Below are 24992 nucleotides of genomic sequence, written 5' to 3'. Positions count from 1 at the left end.
CAGTGTTGATTTTGTACCCTTTACTCTAAGGTCTGCCCAGGCTGGTTGTGTCCAGCGCGAGGACCCTGTCCCTGGCGGGGTCGGTGCGCAGGTGCTTGGACGGACGCTCTGCGCTCGTGCAGGTACGTGGAGGGATGGTCCTGCGGAGTGTGACTCTGAAACCTCTTGTGTTACATGGGGACTCACCCCGCCCAGGGACAGCAACAGGAATTTTCCTGCTGGCACAGATGTTCCAAGGTCTCCTCGTTTTCTCTTGATTTCTCCACTTTGATTTTGCGTTGGGAGCTGCCCTACTTTTGAATTGCCTAAATTTGTATGTCTCTGATGGACCCTCATGGCAGCTAAAATCAGTATTCCAGGGCTGTATCTGTGCTGCTTTTCCCTGCTGAGCAAGTACGCTGCCAGAAAAAAACAACCAGCGCCTTATTTTATATTTTATTTCCTTTCTTTTTTTTTTCCTCTTTTTTTTCTTTTTTTTTTTTTAGGGAAAAACTAAAAGCTACAGATGCCAAAAAGGGTGTAGCTCATTTTATGGGCTTCACTATTGGACCTCTAAAAACAATTTTTTTTTCTAGAAAAACTTTTTGCAAAAATCAGCATGTAAACAAGAAGCCACTTCAGCCTTGGAGAATGTGTCGTTATTTCCTCGTGGCCGTCTCGCTCGCCAGTCGCCAAGAGCGGGCCGAGGGTGCCTCCTCCTCCTCGGTGACTCCCTCCTGAGGGTAGACCACAAAGCACAGCTTCTGTCCCCAGCAGGTCATGGACTCTGTGAAGAGACAACGTGCGGGTGATTAATGGGGATGCTCGAGCTCTTCTAAACAAGAGCGTGATGCCGGGGCGATGCAATGTGTGAACGAACGCGCATCTTCCCAGCCGGGGCCACTCGACCCTGCTGCACAGCCGGCCGCCCCTCCAACCCTTTTCATCTCCAGCTAGCCACAAAACGGTGCTTGCAAAGCACGAGCAGGTGAGGACTGGGCAGCATTGGGGATGCCCACCCACAGCCCTTCCCTGGCCCCTCGCAGAGCTTGCTCGGTGCTGCGCGCTGCAGGCTGGCAGGGCCGGGATGGGATGGGACGGCTGCCAGCCCTCCTGGCATTGTGTTGGCTCTGCTTGGGTGGTGGGGACCCCTGGTCTTGGGGAGCTGCTGGCAGCAGAGCCCCACCACAGCCGGTGAAAGCCCTCTGGTCATAGCGAAGGGCCTGGCTTGCTGCTTTGAAAGTCCTCACCTCGGAGCAAAATGATTAAAAGCCAACACAACCGAAACGTAAAGGACTTAAGTGCAGTTTTAATTTTACGTGAGTGATAAAGTAAGGCTTTCTTATCTTCTAAATGTGAAATAATTGATCATGGCATGGGGGGCTTGTGCAGTGGGATGTGCTGGTGGGACAGCTGGAGGGAAGCAGGGCAAGGGGGAGGCAAAGCTCTTGGCCATTTATTAGTCCTTCTGTGGCAGCTCATTTAGTCTTCTTATGCTTAAAGTAACTCCCTTGTGCGTCTGCTCTGGGACAGGCTGCGAGTGAGATGAGTGGATGGGGAGATGCAGAGGGGCACAAAAGGAGGCAAACGTACCCAGGAGTGAGAAAAGCAGCTGCCGAAAGGCAAGTGTTGTCCGGCCACTTACCTATTAGCCTATTTACACACTTTGGTTTATTTCTCCAGTAGACTCCAAGAAAAAACACTGGCACTCCGGTTAAAATGATAATGAGTCCAACTCCACAGACGACCGGCTCAGAGTATAAGCTGAAGATCAGCAGAAATGCCCAAAATGCCAGGTAAGTGATGGGGATGAGGAGGTTCACCTGCCAGGAGAGAGCAGAGCAGAGCCTGAGTGCGCAGAGCAACAGCAGCGGCCAAACAGCGGTGGGGGGCTGTGGGGGACTGCGGACAGCGCTGCGGCTTCCAAACCCCCATGGGTTGTGCCTCCCTTCCCTCCACTGCTGTCATACTCTCTGCCCATCCCAGCAGGTTCACAAAGGGTCTGCCTGTGCATCCTGTTTTTACACTCATGGCACCTTGGGACATGGTTTGGGACCTTAACGCATTACCACTACGTCCAAAAATAAACCATTCTTCAAAACGGGAGGACGGAGGGCTTGGTGTGCCCATCCCACCCCTTGCATGGCTATTGTGACCAACAGGTTTGGCTTTAACATTGTCACCTTGATAGGTCTGAAGATTTTGGGTTTCTTCCAGCGTAACACGATCAGGCCTATAATTGTCACTCCGTAGCAGAGGTAGTTAATAAATGACACGTAGTTGATTAGTGTGTATGTGTCTCCAACCAGCATGATGATAAGCGTGGCCAAACACTGCAAAACCAGAAACATAGTCTTACTTGAGTCATTACTAGAATGGGTAGCTTAAAAGCAATAAAAACAAGCAAAAATCCCATAAAAGCAGTTAAAGTCCTTGTGATTATGGCCCCCGCTGGGCATCTGCTGCCTCCTGGGGCTCGGGGTGTTATCTCCGAGCTTTGCCACCGGCGCTGGGGCTGAATGGGGGTCATCCAGGGCATGCTGGTGCCTGAGACCAGTGAGCCCGATGACAAACCCCCCGGGTGCTGGCAGGGGTGGCTCCGCTGCCCGCGGCCAGGAGGGCAGGGCTGGGAGGACTGGCAGAGCTCTCCATCACCCCACTCCACCCATTTCTGTCGCGTGTTTTAGACGCTATTGGACCCTTTGGTGAGGACTGGCGAAAGAGGGATTTCTTGCAGACTCACACGTGGTGAGTGCAGCGCCTTGTTCCAGCTGCCCTGTGTATTATAGAGTAAGAGCTTCGCCTTTTCCCTCCGCTGGCCTATGGCTCACGCTGCAAATGACCGGCATCATTGATCTTTTGAGCATTACTTCTGTTTGGAAACTGGCAGATGGATGGTGGGCATTTCCACGCCTATGCTTGCTTGTTTGTACTGCACTTCTGCGTAACTCTGCAAAGCCAGGAGAGCTGGCTCAGGGGCCAGGGGGTTGCTCCTTGGGTCCCATTCCCCTGCCCATCGGTACCCCAGGAGCTGAGCTGAGCCCCTGCCTGCACCACATACCGCTCCTATGAACGTTGTGGCCAGAGCCTGAGGGAAATAAAATATTCAAATCCCTCCAGAGAGCGCTTGGGATTTGGGGCTGTGTTGCTCCAGGCTCTCTTTATTCTTACGTCCCTTTTTCTTAATTAACTGTGTAAGTAGCAAATTCCTCTCGGGAGGGAGAGCTTCTGCACCACCAGCACTGGGAGCTGTGCTCCACTGTAATCAAACAACCCTTTGGTCCCTCTGTTCCCCTGTTCAAAGCCTCACAGGCTTGGTGGTGGTGCTGGAGGGATTTCCACATCTTGAGCAGTGTCACCACAAAATGGATTTAAAACAGGATACAACACATTCCCTGCCTTCCTCTGATGGGTACACGGTGCCCTGTGCACATATGACCCTCTCCTGCCATGAATGGGTTTTGAGTGATGCTGCTTGGAGCGGTGAGATCTCGTGCGCAGGTGACACTGACGTGTCAGATCTGCTGGCAGCATGGGCGAGATCCCTGTGTGGTACGAGGCTGCAGAGGGGTGAGCTGCTCCCCCATCGCCTGGCCACAGCATGGGCATGGCTGGCGGAAGAGCCAGCTGCTCCCTGTTGTCTTGCAAAAAAGTCTGTTTATTTTACATTTAGCTTGGCCCCTTGCTTTTTGGAAAGGATTAGTAAAAATACAGGTCTCTCTGATGATATCAAAAAGGCCTTTCTCCATCTACAAAGAAACCTTTCTCCATGCAAAGCGCTTGGTGTGATTCATTGGAGGAGAAAAAGGAACCTGATGTAGTAATTAGGTTTGCCCAAAGTCTGACCCAGTTTGCTATTGCAGCTGCCTACACGGTATTATTTTTATATTTCTATTTGTTAAGAAAGTAATATTTCCTAGCAGCATTTGATATGCCCTGAGCTGCATTAAAACCTCTTCAAATGATGGATTGGCATGAAATTTGGAACTGCTATTAGAGCTGGGAGACACACCAATGTGCACCTTCCCAGTGCATCTGGGGTCAAACCCTCGCTCTGTTGAAATCAGCGGCAAATCTATGGTTGGCTTTGATGCAACTGAGATGTGAAGCAAATGCTTCACAAGAATTTCCCTTGCTTGGGCCACGCAGCTGGGGACAGCAGCACTGGGAGTCATTTTCCTCTTTAATGTCTTCTACACCACAGTAAAACCCACCGAATATTCTAGCTTCACTGCTGGTAAAAGTGTATGAAGCTCTTTGCTTCAAACAATAACTTCTGTAAGGCATTACTATCGTGGAAACCTACACCGTATAAAAAGTGAGAGAAATCTTCCTGTGGGAGCACACCGACAGCATTACCAGCCCCAAACCCTTCCACCACCTGGTTTCTGATCTTGTCTGCCTGATGTGCCGCTCAGCAGATGTGTTCCTCAGGCTCGCTGCAATCATTGCCCTACCTACTGCTTTTTACAGGCCCTGGGAAGAGAAAGACCCCCGGCCCTCAGAGCACTGCTGGATCATCCCTCACCAGATGTACTGCTCGTCGAGCACAAGTAACTTTTGCTGCACTTTCTCCTCTCCCTGGGACCTGCCATCTCTCTGGCTTTGGCAGCGGGATCTAAACCAGCCCTGCCCCAGTGTTATTAGCAGTGACCATGGGGATTTTGTGGAAAGCAGGCAAAATTGATCAAAAGAACTTCTCTTTTCTTAAATGAAGGATCTCCATTTCAAAAGCCAGTCTCTCTCTCCACTGTGGGAAGGACAAGTGATAATGGCCTTAAACTGTGGCTCAAGTTAGATATGAAGGAAACCCTCCCAATGCCAAGAGTGATTGGGAGCAGGAGGAATTATTTCCGAGGCTGAAGGTGCTCTTCTCTGAGGCTGTGGGAGCTGCTCAGCCAACACCCACCAGCAGCACTCCAGGCCGACTGTCTTCTCCTCCTCTGGAGTAAAATGGCCTCTGAAGGATTTTTCCAGCTCTTCTCTGCATGATTCAATAAGTCTAAGAGCTTCCCCAGATCTGAGCAGGTTACACGGCCACAAAGCAGGGACAGTAAAACTTACGCAGACGAGCAGGGCAGGGATGGGTGTGCAGTGCTTGACGTGGATCATGGCAAGAAGACTCGGCAAATGGCCTTCTCGGGCGCCGGAGAAACATAACCTGGAAATAAGAACAGTAACGCTGAATCCCCTGGCTGTACAACAGCCTCTTCCATATCTAGCTGTACAACGTCTCTAATCTCAACCGCCCACATCAGTCTTGCCATGGAGGAGAGCTGTGGCCCATGGGTGCTAGGCTGCAACTGGGGAGATCGCTAGAGACTGGCTGCGTGGCCTAGCGCAAGTCATTTAAATGATATCCTTCAGTACATGAGGCCTTTAATGGGTGCTGCCATCTGTGAAATGGCCTGCTCTGAGATGCCAAATTACCTCTGGGGAGGAGGACCAAAATCTGTCCAGATGGGTCAGTATCAGCATTGCCTCCTTACCCCGAGTGGGATGAATACTGTGAAGGCTGCGAGGTGATCAGCCATACACAGCCAAGGCATAAAAATCCACTTTCAAAAGGGTTTAGCATGCCTTAAGATTTCACTTCTAAGTGAGTAACTTCTTACTCATGCACTCAAATTTGTTGCATCTCATGACACTCATGGAAGTGCTGAGGTAAAGAACTTTCCCGAGGTACTTAAGACCTGGGTTGTTTCCTCAGAATTTTTTTAATAACTTTTAAATTAAGTTAAGAGAGGTCAATTAATATAAATAGACTTTATAGACTGTAATATAATAGACTTCACAGATTCTGGTCCTACTATCAGCAGCGTGCAAGGGAAGCATTGTGCCTGAAAGGAGTTTTTTCCAGCACAGCAAAGCACGTCTGTAACTGGGAACAGCACCGGGCCCTGAAACTCCTCCGAGCGATGCACAGTTTAGCTTGTAGCTACTGGAGCTTTATTGATGTAAAATTGCTTTAGTTCCACGCTAAAGCCATGTTTGGCTCTTACTGTGAGTTATTCCACATCTGCAGACACTTTCAGTAGCTTGTAAGGATTATTTTGCAAGAGATTCTGCGACTCAATATTACATTTGCTGATTTGAAACAGAGCAATTTATAACTGAACAGTCCCAAAAACAATCTCATGCTCTACAACATCCAAAACATCTAGCTAGCGTTCCTTTAGCAAATGAAATTAAAACAGCCCCTCCCCAAATTAGATAACGTTCATAAAATTGTACTCCATCTAACCTTGATGAGGTAAAAAGGTATCCATTTATTCCTCCAAATGTAGATAGGGCCACTGAGACTGGCATAACCCAGGAAAAATAGCCCAGTAACTTTTCACCAAATGTCTAAAGCAACAGAAGGCAGAGAAACTGAAATACACTGCAAAGCACAGAACCGAAATCAAAGTGTATTTTAGACATCCAGGGAATGGTTTACTTACTACCGCCACAGCGTTGGAGGACAAGAGCTCTTGGGGTGACATGGCAGTGAAATATGCAATGTTGGTGAACGTATACACAAATGTCACCAATGGGATGGATATGAATATGGCACGAGGTAGGTTCCTAATAAAAAAATCAGGAGGGTAGATAAGAAATCACGGTCATGCACAGCAAGAGCACAACAACCATGTATGGGCCGGGGGAGGTCACCGAGAGGGGTGGGTTCATCGCTGTTTCTCTGGAGGGGAGCTGTGCTTACACTGGCTCTTTGACACACCGCAGGTTGGAGAAGGCTAAAAGTGCTACGAAATGCCACGTCTGCAGAGGGCAAAACCACCACGTCCTCCCATTGGGCTGTTGATGGGATTGAGGCAGCATGTTGCTGAAAAATTAAACAGCCATTTCTCAAAAACCCTAGGTACAGGCGCCAGTGATGGAATAAAATGCCTTGTTTCGCTTTACCTTCACCTGCTCTGAAAATTAATGGAATCCAGAGACCTCTTCAGAGGTGGACACCTGAACCGTTCTGTATCTAACATAATAATGCATTTTTCTCTGTGTGTCAGATTTGGAAAAAAGTTTTAAAAAAAAGTTTTAGTAAAATTAGAAAGGTTGTTTGGTTATTCAAATAGCTTTTTGTGTTTTAGTTTCATCAGAGGCTGCAAAAATAATTTTTAAAGTCCACTCACTCCCTTTTTTGTTTCTCAAATGATGCCATATTTGCCTTATTTAAGTCAAAACTTTTCATTATCCAGCTCTGAAATTGTGGTGGTCCATTAAAATGCTGGTGTTTTATTGAGGGAACGCATTACCACACTCTCTTTATTCCTGCCAACATCTCTGGTCACGCACTTTACTGCTCACTAGTGTGAAGGTGCGTGCAGAGCTGCTCGTAAGGCTGCAGCTTTAATTCCTTCCAATTTAGGCTGTGCAATAACTTAAACTCCTCCTTGTTTAATTGCTGTGTGCATTGGATGCCCAGAAATAACTAACGGTCCAAGAGCTGCTCTTGGCATTCCACTTCATCAGCTCAGAAACATTGAAATGTTTGAGCTTTGCTTTGCTAAACTAAAAATCCCTTTCCCTCCAGCTTCCCCAGCCTGTTATGATAAATAATTTCCAAGCCCCTTCTCACACCCAGGACCAGCAGCGACATGACCTCAGTCACCCTGACAGGAGGGTGCCCACAGCTGTGCTGGGGCACGGAGCACTGCCTTCACCACGCAATGACTCTGATCTTCTCTTTCAGGTGTCTGTGGAAGACCCCCTTTGGGTGAAAAAGCCAAGTGACTTCCAGTGTAATTCACCATTTTTCTAATAGCAGTGATTCTCTCCATAGATACCTGAGTGGCGTCTCATCAGTGGTTAATTTTCTGCTGTAGAAGCGCTGAATGATTGGATGGTGCCATAAGGATGCTCCCCTGTTGATAGGCTGGGTTGATTGCACAAGTTAATGCCTTGTGCAATATATTCTCAATTTCAGTGTTTCTTTAACTTGCCTGCTATCTGTTCTAAACAAAAAAATCTCTCTCCTTTAGAAAGACCAGTCCCGTAGACATGGAATGACATTACTGCAGCTTATTAAATGAATAGTATTACCAGATGCCTCCAACATCTCAGCACTTCAAGAAAACGTGGATGGCACGCAAACGGATACTTGCCTGCGAGGATCAACCAGTTCCTCTGTTACATAGTTCAAGAAGTTCCAGCCACTGAATGCAAACGACCCTTGAAGAAAAGCTAACGCTAAATGCCCCACCGATGGAGTCATCCAAAAATTGAACGCCTTGCTTGGTGTCAGCTCTTCATAGTTTCCTGCACAGAGAGCGCAAGCAAGAATTAATCCACCCCTGGAGAAGTGCTGCCTACCAGAGACACTGGGAAATAGGTAAATTTGGGGTTTTATTCTTTATTTGATTTGGGACATCATGCTCTTTGCATTCTAGAACCATGGGCTGGCATTGCACTTGCAGTGCTTTCTGCAGGACAGCGTCCTGGGGAGGCAACTCAGGCTGTACCCACGGGCATCCCTCTGCCCTCTGTGCCGCCGCGCCGGTGTCACCGCCGTGACTCATAGGACCAATCCACACTGCCTGGGGCTGGCTCCTTGAGGGGTTAAATTCCTACCTGCTCTTAATGCAGTTTGCTTTTACAAGAGTTTGGTGGTGTCTAGTAGAAACACTGAAAAATAAAATGTCTATGGGACTGGAAGATTTGTCGAGATTGTGGAACTATTTCCACTGAGAAAACAAGTTTTCTGCTCTCTGTAAATGTCGTATTTCATTTTCCTTTATATGACTTATCATATACACTACAAAAACATTGTAAGCCTTTTGTGTTTTCTGGTTTCCCTTAAGTTGGTGAATCAGTGAGACTTTTTTTGGCCTGCTTTTAATCTTTTAAGGGACTTTTTGTAGGAAATTGGACTAGTGCCCAAAATGAAGCAGGTGTCTTCCTGCCCCAAGCCCAGAATCACTTATTTAGTTTACACCCAGAGCACTTCAAATTTAAGGAACATGAAACAAATTTAAAAATTTCAGTAACAATTCCAAAACATCCTCAGCTGTCCCCCTTTATCCTATCACAAGCAACAAGGTGGGCTGGAAAGGGACTTGTTTCAGGGGACACAGCTGCTCTCTCTGTTGTGCCCTCCCTTCCACGGCTGCATGAGTCTACAGCCCCGCAGCTGGGCCCAACCCAGCGTGCCTTCGGGTTGGTTTGTAAGGAGGAAAGAGTGCAGTAAGTGGGAAAAATCACATCTATCAAGAGTACCGTACCCGTGTTAGAGCTGTCTCACAGAGTACCTTTAAAGATCTGTATGAAGCCCACAATTATGATAAGGGCCAGGGCTAAGAGTTTTCCTGCTGTAAATATATCCTGGATGCGCGTTGCCCATCGAACGCTGGAGCTGTTCACCCAGGTCAGGAGGACTGGAGAGCAAAAGACTGAATTCAGTGAAATGAAACTATGTTTATTTAAGAACACACAGTCAAAGCATTTAAAAACACAGACTGACGCGCGTGTTCCTGCCGGGAGCTCTAGCATGGCTGGGAGTGAGGATGAGGAGGATGCGTTGCCTTTCCCTAGGAGACTCCCAGCTGCAGGGGCATCCCTGGAAGCCAGCAGCCTTCCCTCCTCGGGCGCTGCCGGTTGGGGCTCCCCCCACAGCTCCAGTAACTGGACTTGAGTAGTGCTCAATGTGCAGGGATCGCTGCCTCCTCACGGAAACAGGGAACGTCTTCAGTCCCTGTAGCTCTGGTTTGGTTTTGCCAGCTCCGTAATTAATTAATGCAGAGCCGGTGGCGTGCTGTGCTTCCTACATGCTCACTTTTGTGAATGTGAAAGAAGACTAGGAAGGGCTTAAATGGTGGTGGGTCACCCTGTGCTGGGCACCCAGGGGTCTGCAGGAAGCATGGCTCTGCCCCATCCCACAAGCTCACCTGCCACCACTTTCCCCAGGACCCACAGGGATTCAGGTGCTGTTGGGCCCTGCTCCAGCCCACTGTGCCCGCTGTGGGCAAGCGGGAAGGGACTGATTATCCCACACCGGTCACAGTGCCTGTCCTGGGAGCTCCCCGCTTGCCTTTCGGGTTGTGGCCGTGACCCCAGCCTGGCTGGAGCGGCCCCTCGAGTGGTACCATGCAAAACCGAGGCAAGCTTTGTGCGTGCGCGAGAAGCAAATACTCACGTAAACACACCATGGAGAGGATCCTGGAGGCATTATAGGGTGGGATACAGTTAGGGAAGACGGGCTGCAGGACATAGTTTGAGAAGGTCAGTGCGATGACGGCCAGACTGGTTGGGTACATGATGAGCACCGCGCTCCACAGCAGCAGAAACCTGAAAAGACAAGAAAAAGCACAAGAAATGGTGCTGGGGCTGTGCCTGGGGACGTAACACACGCTCAGCTGTTCTGTGCTTCCAGATGGCCTGAGGCATTGGGATCGGGTGCCTTCGTCCCGGCTGCACCTAACAGTCACCTACTTGGGCCTCTCCTCGTCCTTTTTCCCACATTCCCAGTGCAATCTGCATTTTAAATCAAACATTTTAAAGCAAATCACAGTTTAGGAATGTATGGAAGAGTGAGGATTATGCCCAGTGGGCACACTTTGATTTAGATCTCTATGTCAAAGTGGAAGCATCTCTGTGGCTCCTGGGCTGACGTGTTACCGCAGCTGACACCAGTCTATGTGCTGAAGGCATCTCTGAAGGGTTTCGGCAGGGCCCGCAGCTGCGGGCCAGCTGCACTCTTAGGGCTGCTCCCAGCTCCCTGACAGTCACTGGGGAGTTTCTTGTCACTGTCCAGGTTGGCTCTGCAACCTGAGCCGGGGCAGCTTAGCGCCGCAGTATTCTGCGGTCGCCCAGCCGGGGCCCACCCAGGCCGGCCGGCTGCCTCTGGCTGCAGCTGGAGGTGATTGCACCGACATTTCCAAACAGGACAGTATAATTTCTCAATTACAGGGGTTACTCCCTCCCAGCATGCTGCCTGCTGCCAGCCCCTTAAATCTGGCAGAGCTGGGGAGGCCCCAGCCGGTGCCGTTAACCCGGAGGGAGGGTGTGCTGCTTGTGGGTGCTCCTCGGGTCAAGCTGGTGAGTGTTTCTCAGTCCGTCCTTTACTTTGCCTTGTCGTTTCTGAGAAGTACGGGGCAATCTGATGCTTCCTTTTTCTTATTAACTACCAGAGAGTTAGTTTGGTAAACTGGCATGATGCAAGAGCTCGTTGCCTCCCCAATGGCACTATTGTTTTTAAAACCCAGTTTGTGGTGGGTTTTTTTTAATTTCCCTTTCTCTTTATTTTCTTGTGTGACTCCTTTTTTTTTTTTTTTTTTTTTTTTTCCTCCTACATTTCTCTTAACCTGTTGCTTTAAGTAGACAGAGAACTGTGTTTAGCTAAAAACATTCAGTGGGGAGAATGACTCTGAAAACAGTATTTTAGACAAAATCGGCCCTTGCTTCTGTGCTGTGATAAAGAGCACATTACAGTTGGTATTGGGTAGAATATGGTTTAACAGGAATATGAATAATGCAATAAACTTCTGACAGTCAATTTCTTTCATGCTGAATTGAAATACAGACAGGACTGATAACATTAATTAACATAAATGCAGAATTTTAGCAGAGGGTGGTGAAGTTGCTCTGTCAAACAGGAAGTTTCCAGTGGAAGATGGCCTTAAAATAAAAAGGAAGCTTGCCTAAGATGTAGGCCCACTTTTATCTTGTTTTTCCAGGTAGGCTTTACCCAAAGCCTAGTTCTGAGAAAAAGATATCCATGCTGCTGGTTCAGCTCACGCTCATGTCCCTGAACATCCAGCGGTCAGGGCCGGGGCTGTGCCGGCCTTGCTCTGTGGTGCCGTCAGCAGGTGCTGGGGCAGGACCGGGAGGTGGCTGGGAATGGCTGTTCTTGGGTTAATTGCTTGTGGGGAGATGGCGTTTGCTGTGGCTGGCAGGTGGGAATGAATCCTGATACGATTACTCAATACTCTGAGTCTTCTAGGGAGACTTTGTTTTTAAAGCACAACCTTTTATCATCTGTTGTGTAGGAAGAGTTAAGAGTACAATTTTCTTAGCAAGGAACAACTGTTCCAGATCAGCTATAATTAAGTGACACAGGGCTGAAATTTCCTGCGGAGATAAGTGAATTTCAGAAGTCCTCACTATCGCGGTGTGTGCAGTTTGACAAACCGAGGAGCAGGCCGAAGGGCTGGAGGTGGGCTCTCTGCCCTGGGCCGCGTGCAGAGGGAGCATGACCAGCACCCGGAGCACAAAGTCCGGCTTGAAGCAGGGAAAGGTCATGGTGGCACACCTGGAGTTACTTTGCCCAGCTCTCCAAAGGGAAAGTGGGGGAATTTCTGCCCCAAGGGCTGAGCTGTGGCACTGGGGGTGACAGGAGCTGAACCCTGTCTGGTAGGTTTTCACAGTTACTCAGTAATTTACAGCACGACAAGAACGTAAGAAGTTAATCTTCTCTCTTGTTTGACTAAGAAGTGGTTAGACCTTTAGAAACAGGCTGGAGACAGCTGAACGTAAAGAAAAAGGAAGATGTATATGCTCTTATGACATTTATTTATTTTATTTTTCTGAGCATTGGAGTTTGTGTGGGAGATCCAATCCCCTCATGCTTGGGGTGGTAAAATCACCTGACTGTCTGAGGTTATTCTTCCTCTGAGCAACCTGTGGTCATGCACAACAAGCATCACTGGCTGCTAGCTGGAAGGCCTCTGCTGTGCTTTTTGTCGTTGAGTCTGATCCAAAGTCTACTGAAGTTAATGGCTATCCTCCCATCAATGTGCATGTGCATTAGATAATGTCTCCAATTAGATTATTTTTCTGCATTTTAGAAACACACTGGAATAAATGACAATCTGTGATGGGACATGCTGCTTTTGGGAAGATGCGGCACTTGTGGAAGTGCCAGTCAGCCCTGGACCAAAACTGATTTTTTTTTTTTTGCAGATATCTCTGCATACGAATTTCCTCACCTGTGGAAAGAAATGAGCAGCATGGTTTGATCTGGGGCTCTAATAGTCTAGAGGGCTTGGTGAAATTGGTTCTCAGACGTGTATTTGGGATGTGCCTGTACTCCCAAGAGGATCTCGCATAAGATATAAAATATCATGGAGTCAAAGCAGGCTGTGAAAATAGAAAATTAGAGTCTACCCTACTTGTGCATCATTAACAAAAGAAACCAGTTTGAAATAGATGCTCTAGCGCAGGTTACCTTATCAGGGAAAAGCTGAACTAATTTAAGAAAGTTTGAGCTAGTTTGAATACAATTAACATCATCCTACATTGCTGAAAGAATTATTGCCTTTGGAAACTTCAGATTTTTCAACAACAACAACAAAAAGGAAACATAGAAGTACATTTGAAGCATGTTTTACTTGCAGTTTGGAGTGACATTTATCAAAGCTTTGGCTTAGAGCTCTCTGCTGATTTCAGTGCTACTGATTTGCAGTAAGGACGTAGTCCAGTCGTCAGTCACTGCTGGTGAAGCAGCCCCATTAGTGGCAATGTTATTGCTGAGCATTCAGAAAAAAATTGTATTTATCAGAGATGCACTGGTGGGTTTTTCATTAAGATGAATTTATCCGTTGTCTTCTGCAAGAATACATATTAAGCCTATTATTTACTATTTTGGGTAATGTTCTTTTCATGACCTGTGTGGACGTGCAAGCCCATATGTGTGTACGATGAGCTGTGCTCAGAGGGCTCCAGCAGCACGGGATGTGACACGTTCCTGCAGTCAGTGTGCTCACACACAAACGCTATTTAAAACCAAGATGATTTCTAAATGAAGATGAAAGCGGGAAGTTTGCACTCTGGTACCAGAGCAGAGCCCAGTGTGACAGGAGCCCTCCCTCACCTCTTCCTTGTCCCCTGGTTGGAGTTGCCAGGGAGGGTCCCCTTTGCAGGGTGATCTCCAGCTGAGTTCTGCTATCACCGCTGCTTTCGGCAGCACTTCGTGCCCTGTCCTTTAGCTGTACTCAGACTGGGAGCAGGGCTGCTGCTCTGCAGCCAGAGCTTCTGCCAGCTCAGGAGATGGCCCTGTCCTGCCTCTTTCTCTTTTATTCCGTTCACTTCCTTACATCACACCTAGCAGTGTTATGCTTTTTTTTTTTTTTTTTTTTTTTTTTTTTTTTAAACTTAGGCAACCAACTATCAATACTGCCAGGCACAGAGGCTGGGGCATGTAGTACTCCAATGGCTGTCCCGATCAAACAGTACTTCTTTGTTCCTTATACTTAATGCAGGAAAACATAATAAACGGGGAAGACTTGTGGGGGCAGGGAGAAGAAAACTGAAGGGAAGAGGAAATGTTGAGGTCTGGGTGGGTTTGGCACGTGCTCCTATAACAAACATCTTTGTGCAAATAGACCAAACCATCCGGATTCGCCACTGGGAGAAAAATCTCAGAAAATCCTTTGGCAGATGCACTAAAGCTTTGCATGCTGAATTTGACACTCCTTGCTGTAGAAGGATTAAATCAGAAGAGAAAGTTGAACTTTTGGAGAAGGGAGTGGTTTTTTTCCCTCGAGGGAGGGGCAGTGCCGGCTCCCAAAGGGCCCCTTTTGGCGCAGGGCCCCATGTGCGAGCACTGGCAGGGGAACGGGCTTCCGGAGCAGGAAGCTGAAGGCGCTTGTTGAGAGTTCCCTGAAGCTGTAGGCTTTAGGTGGTATCTCAGCGAAGGGCAGCAGGGCGCAATCTCAGCCTGGCTTTATTGGAAAACATGACTGAGACCTGCCTTTTCACATCAAAACCTACCTGGAGGCTGCTTGCCTAAGGCAACCCTTTGTCGTACTTAGGACACAGTTTATTTTCTTGGGAGAAAAGGTGACGTTTCTTTGCAAAGCAAGAACATGAGCCCTGGTGACGAGGTCGTGCTCTTTTGATATTTCTTGCAAGCCTGGACACCACGCGAGATGCTGCCGCAGCAGCGAGCTCCCTGGGAGGCTGGAGCGTTGCTTTGTCCCCAGGTAAATGCTGGGCAGCGATCAATCAACAGGCGTGTGGTTTGTACAGCAGTCGCACAGCCACTGCTTTCTGGTACCGTGCAAATTCTCTCAACACAGCACAGAGTGAGCTAAGGAATAACTAAAGCCAGGTTTAGTTGTACTCGATTTCTAAATACTTTATTTTTCTCCCCTAGAAAGCGTAATTCTTTTGGTTTTGTGAAACTGATGGTTTCTGGCCTTCCTCATAGCGACGTTCTCGAGACAGCACTTGTGGCCACTTGTGCAGTTTTATGCTCTGTCATTTTCACAGTCCTTGCTTGCAGACCCCGTTCCCGGGAGTAGGTGATGGGGGAAGTTGCTGACTGCCTGCTGCAGTGTCCCAGGGGAGCAGGGGCTTTGCCGTGCAGCTCCTGCCCCCCGTGACAGAACAAAGCTCAGTGAATATGAGCAGAGATTTTGGTTAACCACACCAATATTGTTGTTACCTCAATCCATGCTATGACAGCACTGTAATTTTCTCTGCCCGGTCGGACAACGTTCAGAAGAGCGATTCCTCTGACTGAAGGACTTTCGTGGGAATTAGTGTAAGGCAGTGGCTTAGGTCTGATGGGCATCAGCAAACTACCTTGCAATTCAGGGTGCTGGCTGTGCGTGGGTGGCACCGAGTCGGGGCAGGCACGAGCAAGGGGACAGCCCATGGGATGGGGTGACAGCCTGTCTGCACTATGCCTGTACTGATTTACCCTAGCTCAGCACCCACCTCAAATGTTACGAGCTTGTTTTCCATCTCAAATGAGAAAGAATATTCTTTTTTCTTTTTTTATTTTCCTCCTTGTTTCTGTAGTTTGCAGTTATGGTGCTTATTTTTCACAGATAAAACACCAACATGTGGCATGGCCTGTTTACTTGCAAATGAGTGAGCTGGCCAGAAAGTTTTGGTGCTTCTCCTGTGAGTGCAGGCTGATTTTTTCTTACTGAATACACAATAAATATAGTCAAATATAAATTATGAGCACTTCTCACTTGTCCCTTCCAGCCTGGCTTCCCTGATGCACGAAGCTCCTCAATACAAGGTGCTGAGCCCTCATGGCTGGCACGTGGGAATGTCACTTGGACACTGCGTCATTTGCAGTGCTGTTCTTTCCTGTAATGGATTTTACTGAGTCAGAGAGAGAAGTGAAAGCATCCATATCTCTGCGTAGGGGTGATTTGATATTTCTGATGAGAACAGAATGACTTTGCAAAAGCATTTTATTGACAAATGTTCCCTGTCTCTTCCAAGTCGGATGTCTTTTCCACACTTACTACACCTAGTATACATGTGTTTTCAAATTACTTTATAGAGATAGGGTACTTACCCAGCTAACCCTCCAAAAATCTCTGTGACGTATGAATAATCCCCTCCTGATTTGGGGATAGTGACTCCCAGTTCAGCGTAACATAGCGAGCCAAGGGCAGCGACCCCGCCGCCAAGCACCCAAATAATGAGAGCGAGTCCCACAGAGCCGGTGTGCTCCAAAACTCCTTTTGGCGAAATAAAGATCCCAGAACCAATGATATTACCTGGAAAGGACAAAAGGGTTGCAGTGAGGTAAAAGAAAGTGAGAAATGCACTTTTTTTTTTTTATTTTAAAAAGGCAAACAAACCTACAACCTCCATCAAACCGGACTCCCCGCCAAACTCTCTCTTCCAGATTTTGCATGATTGTATTTTATCTGATTGTGTCGTGGAGAAAGCATTGCCATTTACCAGCAATCAAGGAAGGTAAGCGTGTGCTCAGCTCTGCTGAAGCCCAGTAAGACTCGGGTGAGCATGCGTGTGCCAACACGAAAACTAGCAGTTTTGTGGCATGAACTCAGACAGCTTGCACAGCTGTCTGCTGTCACCTGCCATGCCCAGATATTTTATCCAAAGGCGTTAGAAGTGTCTTTGTAATGAAGATATGAATCTCCTCCTGAGAGGAATCTAAACAAGATAAGGCCGATCTTCAGGGGGGCTGGCAGGTCAAAAAAACCCCACCTTGTAGCATCATGTAGGGCAAGGGGTGCTCTTGCCACCAGGGCAGGTTTAAGATTGTGCTTGAAATGTCATCCCAAAGTCTCAAATATTAGAAATTAATTAATATTTTGTACTTGCAATACCTGTGCTGCTTAGATTTTAAAGGGATATAGCGGGGTGACTGAAATACCAGACAGTGTGGACTTTGTCCTATTAATTCTGTTTGATCAGTGTGTGAGGCGAGGCAGTGCTGGGTGTCGAGAGGGAGTGCTGGATATCACAGATGCTCTTTGCTTGTGCTGAGCTGGGACAGTTGCCCACCCAGAGCAGCAGGAATGGCTCTGCAAGAGGTGCTTCATAGCTGCTCAGGGTCTGGAAGGAGAGATTTTTTTTTTTTTTTTTTTTTGTCATGCTTGGGATTTTTTTGAGCAATACCTAAATAGTAATCTTTTCCCTAAAGAATGTGAAGACTTTGTAGTTGTAGGACTTTGCTGAGTGCTTTCTTGCTTTATGAGTTGCTATTAAAATCCTCACTGATAGAGCTGAGTTTCAGCCTATGCTGATGAACAGCATTTCTTATCAGTGTAGTCACACAAATACAAACCTGGATGCTGGTTGTTAATGAGGTATTGCCATCTAAACTGGCTTCTCAGCAGCTGCAGCTCATGTATGGAGGAACAGGAAGGTTTAAGATGGGTGGGAGCAGGGAGATTTGCAAAGGAAAAGGAACCCAGCCTTGTCTGCCCACACTCCTCCCTCTTTCCCCTCTGGAGCTGGTGGTGGTGGCCGGGTTGGACTCAGTGGCTTCCAGTCCAGAGACTGTAAAATATGATGTGAGGGACTGGGGTGTACTCTAGAGTGGAGCTGAATAAGAGGAAGTAAATCTGCAAACATACAGAAAATATTTGGAAGGAATACACTTTTGTTTGCATGGGTTACTTCCGTTAATGTCCATGATGTGCAGATAAGATTAAGTCAGAAATAAATGGCTTAAAAGGTGATGGAGGAGATTGAGGGTAGAGCTCAGGAAAATCTTAGCAGTGCCAAGATCTTTAGCCATGGAGGGAGTCCCTGGGGAAGACTGGGGAAGACTGAGGCATCTCCCACCTGCGACCTCCTGCTGCAGGTGGGATGGACAGCCACCAGGAACAGAAGCGCTTTCTATGCATTTAAAAAAAAAGAATCAGATGAGAGATGTAGACGTTATAAAAACTAGATCATACTGGAATAACAGTAAAATTAAATACAGCTATCCCTTAGCTGAACGAGCACTGGGAGCCCTAAGCACTGCTCCAGCATTAATCACGGCAGCTTCCGCAGAAGGAATGGGGTTTGATGCGGATGAGCCGCACAATATTATTCATTGTGCTAATAGATTTGTTCTGGGTCTTCCCTGCTGGGAAGCTACATGGCTGGAGTGGAGTGGTAAAATCCTTCAAGAAGATAGATGAGGAGTTAATGAATTGCTGAAGCATACATAATACTTGATAAAATTTGTGAGGCTTTTTGGTCATAGTTTCTTCAGCTGGCTGAAGCGTTGCAATGTATTTAAAACAAATAAGCTTTTATGGAAGACTGGTTGTGCCCTGTTCAAGAACTGTAACAAATCTTGAATTTAAGCTGAAAAATAAATATCTGCCTTAGGAGTTTAAAAACTGTCTTCTGTCTCAATAAAGTCTCTGGCACTGCTGTGTGCTGCAGTTGTAACAGTTCTACTCGTGCATATGGAGAAAGGCCTTAAGTTATAAAGGACTCTAAACAAATCCTCTACCTGCCAGCATAGATACTTGTGTGTATCTATTTTTCACAGATTGATGCACTTGAAAATACTGCAATTTTAGGAGCAGGTGGTATTTTGGGGGGCATACTGAACTTGGGACACTCTACTTTTCACCACAATAGATGTGTAGGTTTTAATTGCCTCTTTGGGATGAGATAGTACTCTTTTCTGGCAACCCCAGTACGGCGCAAACAGGAATCACGCAAAGACAGAATGGCCCATAAATGAGTCCCCTGGCTCCTCACATACCGTCTCCTCCTGCTCAGTGCTCTCTTTCACCTCGGCTCAGGTTTGCTGTTATTTTTGGCAGCAAACAGCAGATGCAAATACCCACCCTTTAGCAAGCTCTCGGCAACAGCTTCCACCGCTTTGTCACCTTTCCACTGTGTCAGTATGTGCAGAAAGGGTGAAATCCAAACACAGCGTGGCATCCACCAAGCTGATAACGGATGAGAAATCTAGCCGATCTCCAAGCTGATGTGCAAGGTTACAGCATGGTGTCCCTGCAGACCTGAGCTGTGTGGGGCTGCTGGGCTGACCCCTGAGTGCCGCTGTGGCTTTCACGCTGGCGACGGGGCGAGAGCCGCCCACGTGCCTGGCGCTCTGTGCCTGTTCAGCTGCTTCGGTGTGATGGGCAGATCTGCCGGGGAGGGCAGGGAAATGGGGAGATAAGCATGGGAAGCGGTGTGCTCAGGCCATGCTGTGATGGACCTGGGGAAGTGAGAGATGAGTCTTGGTGAGGTGTAACCACAGAGATAAGGTGGTGGCAGTCATCTGCCATGGTGGTGATAAAGTGCAGTCTCAGTGCATAGACAGAAAGTCTACGGTGTGTTTTTTAAATGCTTGCATTTGGCTTTGTTGAAGCCCTGAATGTCTCTATGCTTCAGGTTTCTATTTCTAGGAAAGGGCATTGCTCATCCCCAGTAGCCTGGGCGCTGAGGTGCATCGGCAGCAGGGCTCTTACTCAAACCCAGATTGCTGTGGGGAGGAGGCATCTGTGGCACAGCGTGGCTCAGAGCGATGCCCTCCTGCTATGGCGAGACTGCCAAAGCAGTCCTCCTCGTGTGCAAGGCTTTTTGTACGTTTCAGGCTATTTCACTTGCCTTCTGTGTTTCATAATTTTTTTAAGGCTTCATAGTTCAGATTTTGATAATTTTCTAAAACAACACATAAGGGTTAGTAACACAATTTTTAAACAAAAGCTGAGGTTCTCATGGAATAATACCCCTTAAAGAGTTATTGAGAAAGAGGGGGGAAAAAAAGGCAACAAACACGTAGATATAAGAGATGACAAAATATCGTGCTGTATATCAGAAAGAGTGTATATTGTGGCAAATGACTATGGTGAGACAATAGAATGCAGGTATTAAAAGAAAAAAAAATCCTATCATATAGGAATGAATACTTTTAAATTTTTTTTAATATTCAACAAATCTTTTCCCAGCTGCACTTGATATGCAGTGCTGTAACTTGCTGCAGCAAGTTTTATCTGAGAACGGAGCTCAGCCTGCTCTCTGTGAGCTGCGCTCACAGCCCAAACGGCCAGGCGCTTACTGGTGCCACCAAGCCGGCTGGAGGCTGGACAAACCCAAACCAGCCATTGTAACATGGCAGTGAGCCGAGTATGAAGCGAGCGCAGTCTGCTGTCAGCCATGGTCTGTCTCCACTAACTTAGTGGAAGCGGGTCCCACACCAAGTTTTTGCTTAACAGAATGCCAAACCCCTCATCCTTTCAAATTTCCAGTCCTTTATCTAACTACGTTTGGGATTTTTTGTGCGTGTAACTTTGACGTTGAGACCTGGCCCTGGGATGGGTTTCCCAGAGCACTCACTGACACATGCAGCGCGTGGTTTTTGCTCGTGTAGATCTAAACCATTCAGGGACCGTGGTATCGACCTGAAAATTAGGGCACTGGGCTTTACTGAAAAATCTAGTCTTTCCAGTTCGCTTCTGGCTTTTGAACTATGAGAGTGCATTTGGAGTCAGGTTTTGATGTTTTGCAATGTAACTATGGGAGCTGAAACTCATCTTTTAAACAAAAGCTGAATTATCATTAAAACACTTTGAAGAACTGCACTTTGAAGGAAAACAATAAATGTCACTGTGCCTGTGAGAAAATAAAGGGACCTGGTAATACTCTGTGTATTCACTTAGCATGCAAAGTCCTTAGGGCATCTTTTATTTATCTGCAGCACACAGCCCACACAGACTGTAAAAATAATGGATCTGTTGAAAGTATGCAGCAGTTCTTTAGGAATGGCCTTACTGATTGTATTTAGAGACCATATTTCTGATAAAACTAAGCAATTTCCTGTGTGGTTAGCAAACAAAAATATCATTCATGCCTGTTTACTGCTTGTGGATTTCATTAAAGATCTGTGTTACACATCTGAAATTCTGAATGGGTCTGTAATATGGACTAGAAATTTACCTAAGCAGCTCTTTCGTCTACAAAGTGAAATACTAACAACAAAGAAATTGTCTTTTTTTTTTTTTTTTTTTGACCAGAGTCAGGTAAATCACTTTGTGACTAGTTTTTAGAAAAGGATTACAGTGGGCAACATTCTTGAAAAACTGTATGGTTCATAAGCATAAATCCTGCCAGACTCTTGCTTTCATGGAGTGCTGTTTATGGCCCTGGGGAGATGGTGCTCCAAATCTCACGGTGGGTTGCACAGCACTCGGTGGCACGCTGCAGGTTATGCCATGGGGAGATGTGATGTTTAGAGCTGGTCTCTGGCAGGTAGCGCTGGCAGAGGGATGTTACCCGGGCGTCCTGCTTCCTTCAGCACCATTGCGGAGATGTGTCCCATGTTTATTGAATCGGAGTAGGAATTAGGAAGACAGTAGTCAGCATTACCAAGGATTATATCCTCAAATGTATACTGGGTGTTTCACTGCTACAGCTGTAACAGATGGTCTGAGTATGTGTCTGGGTGTCTCGGCTACGCAAGGCAAGTCCAGCATCCTTTCTCAGTGCCAGTGTGGGGAATGCAAGCCGTTACTTGTCGCTTTTTAGTGAAGCTGTAGAAAATGAGTTTTTTTTTTAATTTAAATGAAAAGTTTGAGACCAGCCTGGTTTCAGTTACAGCCTTCTTTTGATATATTGGTATACTGTATCCTCAACAGTAGCTACAGACAGTTTTCACTGGTAGCTGTGAATAGAAGAATAACCAAAAGTCTACCCGTTCTCTCAGGACTCCAAAATCTAAGTAGACAATGTTCAGGCCAAGAAGATGACAATCTGTGTCACTGCTTAAAATAGTTCTTATGAACACGTGCTGAAGCTTTGCATCCTGCCTGGGAGTTAATAAATAAATGTATCTTATCTGAGTATGAAATATTGTAAAGATTTGAGATTACTGATCAACAACAACAACAAAAGCTTAGTCAAAAGGAATCATGCTTTACAAATTGTTTAAATCCAAATTAAATATGAGGTGGATTATGTCAATAGTGGCCATGAGGTAACTCATGATGGATATTTATTTATATATTTATTTAGCAGAAAACTGCTAAACTAAGCAGCCTCCAGTCCAGCTAATTGCCAGTTACTAATTGGCTTTCAAAAGTTAAGCGCTCCTAATTGAGGACGTTAGTGACTGGTTTTGACTGTCATTGCCTGTTTGTGAACTCAGGGCATGACACACCTCCAAAACCATCCGAGAGGTAACATGCTTAGCTCATAATTTTGGTACTAACCAGAAACCTTGTGGCAGCACAGGCACTCCCACCAGCTCTATGTATTTCCAGTAAATAAACTTGCCGCGCGCTCTGCCCTGGTCAACCTCAGGCTCTGCTCTGACCCACACACTGGCACTGCCGGGAGCATGAGGGCTGCCGTACACCGAAGCTGTGCCGCGGCATTTAACGGGGTGGATGGCGCAAGGTGCTGCTTGGCCTTTGCCTTGCTCCTCTCCAGGTTCTTAACAGAAGTGTAGCAGTTAATACAAGAGATTGGAAGTGCCCTCTGCCTTTAAAATGCAAAGGGTAAGTGAAGTTCTGTATCAACAAAGCAGTTTGGCTTAAAAAATTACTAAGATACAGGGATTCCGCTGAATTAAAACCAGCAAACACTACAAGTGCGTTTTTGTACCCTCTAGTCAAGCATGAATTCAGGCTATGTGGCAATGTTTTATGTATTTCATGTAATGGCTTTGAACTTCTTTGCTTTTAAATAGCATTCATAAAACTCGTAATGAAGAATGGATGAAGAATAAAAGAATATACAGAGCTTGGCATTAAAGTAATAGCCATTTAACTTCATATGTGAGTAAAAAATGTAACTACTCTACCAGTGGAAAATGAATTATGGTTCCTCTGCTAATACGCTTGCAAAGGAAAAGCTGAAAATGGCTATTAAAATAACAGTGATAATTTCATGTCTATGGGGATTGGTATTTAGCAAAATTAAATGATCTTAAAATCTAACTTCAGTTCAAATATTTACATTAAAATTCCTAGCAAGTAAGAACATGACCACTCATTATAAATTGTAATTCCAGCATTCCAAGTGGATTTTACTGGGTTAAGAATTTATAATCTGATTAAGCTACACCCAACTTTAGAGATTTAAAATTAGGCTACTTAAAATACTGACAAAACTGTTCTCTTTAACTTGTCATAGATTTATAAAGAAGATATTTGCCTTCTGAGCACTAAAATACAGCTATAGTCCATGAGGACCTGAAGAACCAGGTTTTTCTAACAATGAAGGTGTGAGTGGAACCAAAAACTGAATAAAGGAAATATTTCAGGCATAACTTCACTAGTAACTGATGTGGTCTTGGAGGGTGTGATACTCTGTTTTAGTACTAGGGTTAGATTTTGCTATCGCATAAGATACTATTGAGATTTGCCAATCATTTTAAGATTTATATATTAAAATGTAATCTCTATATATGAAAATAAGCTGCAGTATCCTCACAAGGATGCTTGCAATTTATTGTATTGCCTTCTACCAACTAGAATAAGCCAGGCTCAGTGTCCTGCCAAACGATTTACTGAAGAAAAAAATCCTTTGAAGAATGTAAAACCCCCCAAAAACATAGTGGGTGTTTCCATCCCTTCCCTTTCCTCCCGCAGCCAGGGTGCGGGGGGCAGGAAGGGCTGGCAGCCCCCGCCCTGTCCCAGCTGCCACACCAGCGTGCAGGGGGCAGGAGTGCTGGGCATCGCCTGGGCCCCTGCACAGGCACGGGCACCACTCACAAAGGGCAAGAAAAAGGCAAAATGGAGCAGTGCCATCAGCTGGGAAATATGGGGGGCTGGAAAGCGTCTTTTATTTGGCTAATTGAGGGAGCTGCAGCGCAGATGGAATCATTGTTAACCTGAATTTTAGGGAATATTCTTGTGGCTGCCACATTTTTGCTTTGCTGTTTTCCCCAGTGTTCCTGTAATCAGCCTGTTTGTAAGATGATGGCATGTATCTTTCCCTTGAGAGAGAATTACCTCTGTTTTCTTGTCTTTGGTATTTTAAGAAAACATAAGACTGATTAAATCACAAAGGGCACTGATGAGCAGAACTAGCAAGTGGATACTACTTGTACATAACGGCTGCATTGTGGGATTTTTGGGGTGTGTTAGGCAGCTGTGTTGCCATTTGATGAAAAATTCACACTCTAGAGAAGTGCAATCAAAGCAGATTTGTGAGAACTGCTAACCTCAGTCTTCCTGGGACCTTTAATATATCTGGGGCCATTTGAATAGTTCTCTAAAAGTAGTAAGCTGCACATTTGGCTCTGGCTTAAGGTGTATAAACTGCTTAATAATGACTGTTCATTTGGAATCACTTTCCACCAGCAGTGGAAAGAAGCCTTAGAGGAAAGCAGTGCTTGCAAAACCTGCAAGGTGCAGTTTATGGGACTGCAGTACTCTGCTGTTCGGCTGAAGCCTGCTGCTTACTGTGTGAGGCTGACCATGCTCAGTTCATTAGTAGCCCAACCTCTGCCAAGGTACGCAGTAGCTAAAAACCAGAAAATGTGGCAGTTTAAAATTTATACCTTTCTGATAGGGGATGTTCTTTTATCTTCTTTTTGTAAAACTAGTTATAATTTGTCAATTGCTTTTATTCTACAGAAGGTGGCTAACAAAGAGAAACTTCATCAAGAAAGCTTTTAAGCCTCTGTTTTGGTACCATGACCATCACAAAAATAATCTGTTGCTTGACCAGCAGTCAAAGGAGGTTACCTTGGCAGGTGCTGACTGTACTTATAGGAAGGGAACACCTGTACTGTAACCCCACTGTAAAAGATATGATGTGGGATGTTATCACTACAGTACTTAGTCAAATGTAAATGCTCCCTTAACCAAAACCAGCACTGGAAACTCTGATCCCGT

General features: G+C 46.3%; 1 protein-coding gene across 1 annotated transcript in view; it reads right to left on the bottom strand.

The window, feature by feature from the left end:
* Positions 1-421: 421 nt before the first annotated feature.
* SLC7A10 (solute carrier family 7 member 10) overlaps positions 422-24992 on the bottom strand; it is a 38611-nt gene continuing 14040 nt past the window's right edge. The window contains exons 2-11 of the mRNA XM_086757883.1: positions 16235-16439; positions 10112-10263; positions 9228-9353; positions 8085-8238; positions 6423-6546; positions 6224-6327; positions 5044-5140; positions 2163-2312; positions 1625-1802; positions 422-766 (exon numbers count right to left, since the gene is read on the bottom strand). Of these exons, the coding sequence (XP_086614009.1) occupies positions 639-766; positions 1625-1802; positions 2163-2312; positions 5044-5140; positions 6224-6327; positions 6423-6546; positions 8085-8238; positions 9228-9353; positions 10112-10263; positions 16235-16439 (1418 nt within the window). The 3' untranslated portion in view covers positions 422-638. The remainder of the gene's footprint in view (positions 767-1624; positions 1803-2162; positions 2313-5043; positions 5141-6223; positions 6328-6422; positions 6547-8084; positions 8239-9227; positions 9354-10111; positions 10264-16234; positions 16440-24992) is intronic.

This window comes from Chlamydotis macqueenii, chromosome 13 (genome assembly GCF_036417535.1).
Source record: "Chlamydotis macqueenii isolate bChlMac1 chromosome 13, bChlMac1.mat, whole genome shotgun sequence".
Taxonomy (NCBI): Eukaryota; Metazoa; Chordata; class Aves; order Otidiformes; family Otididae; genus Chlamydotis; species Chlamydotis macqueenii.
This window is presented reverse-complemented; position numbering and strand designations above follow the sequence as displayed.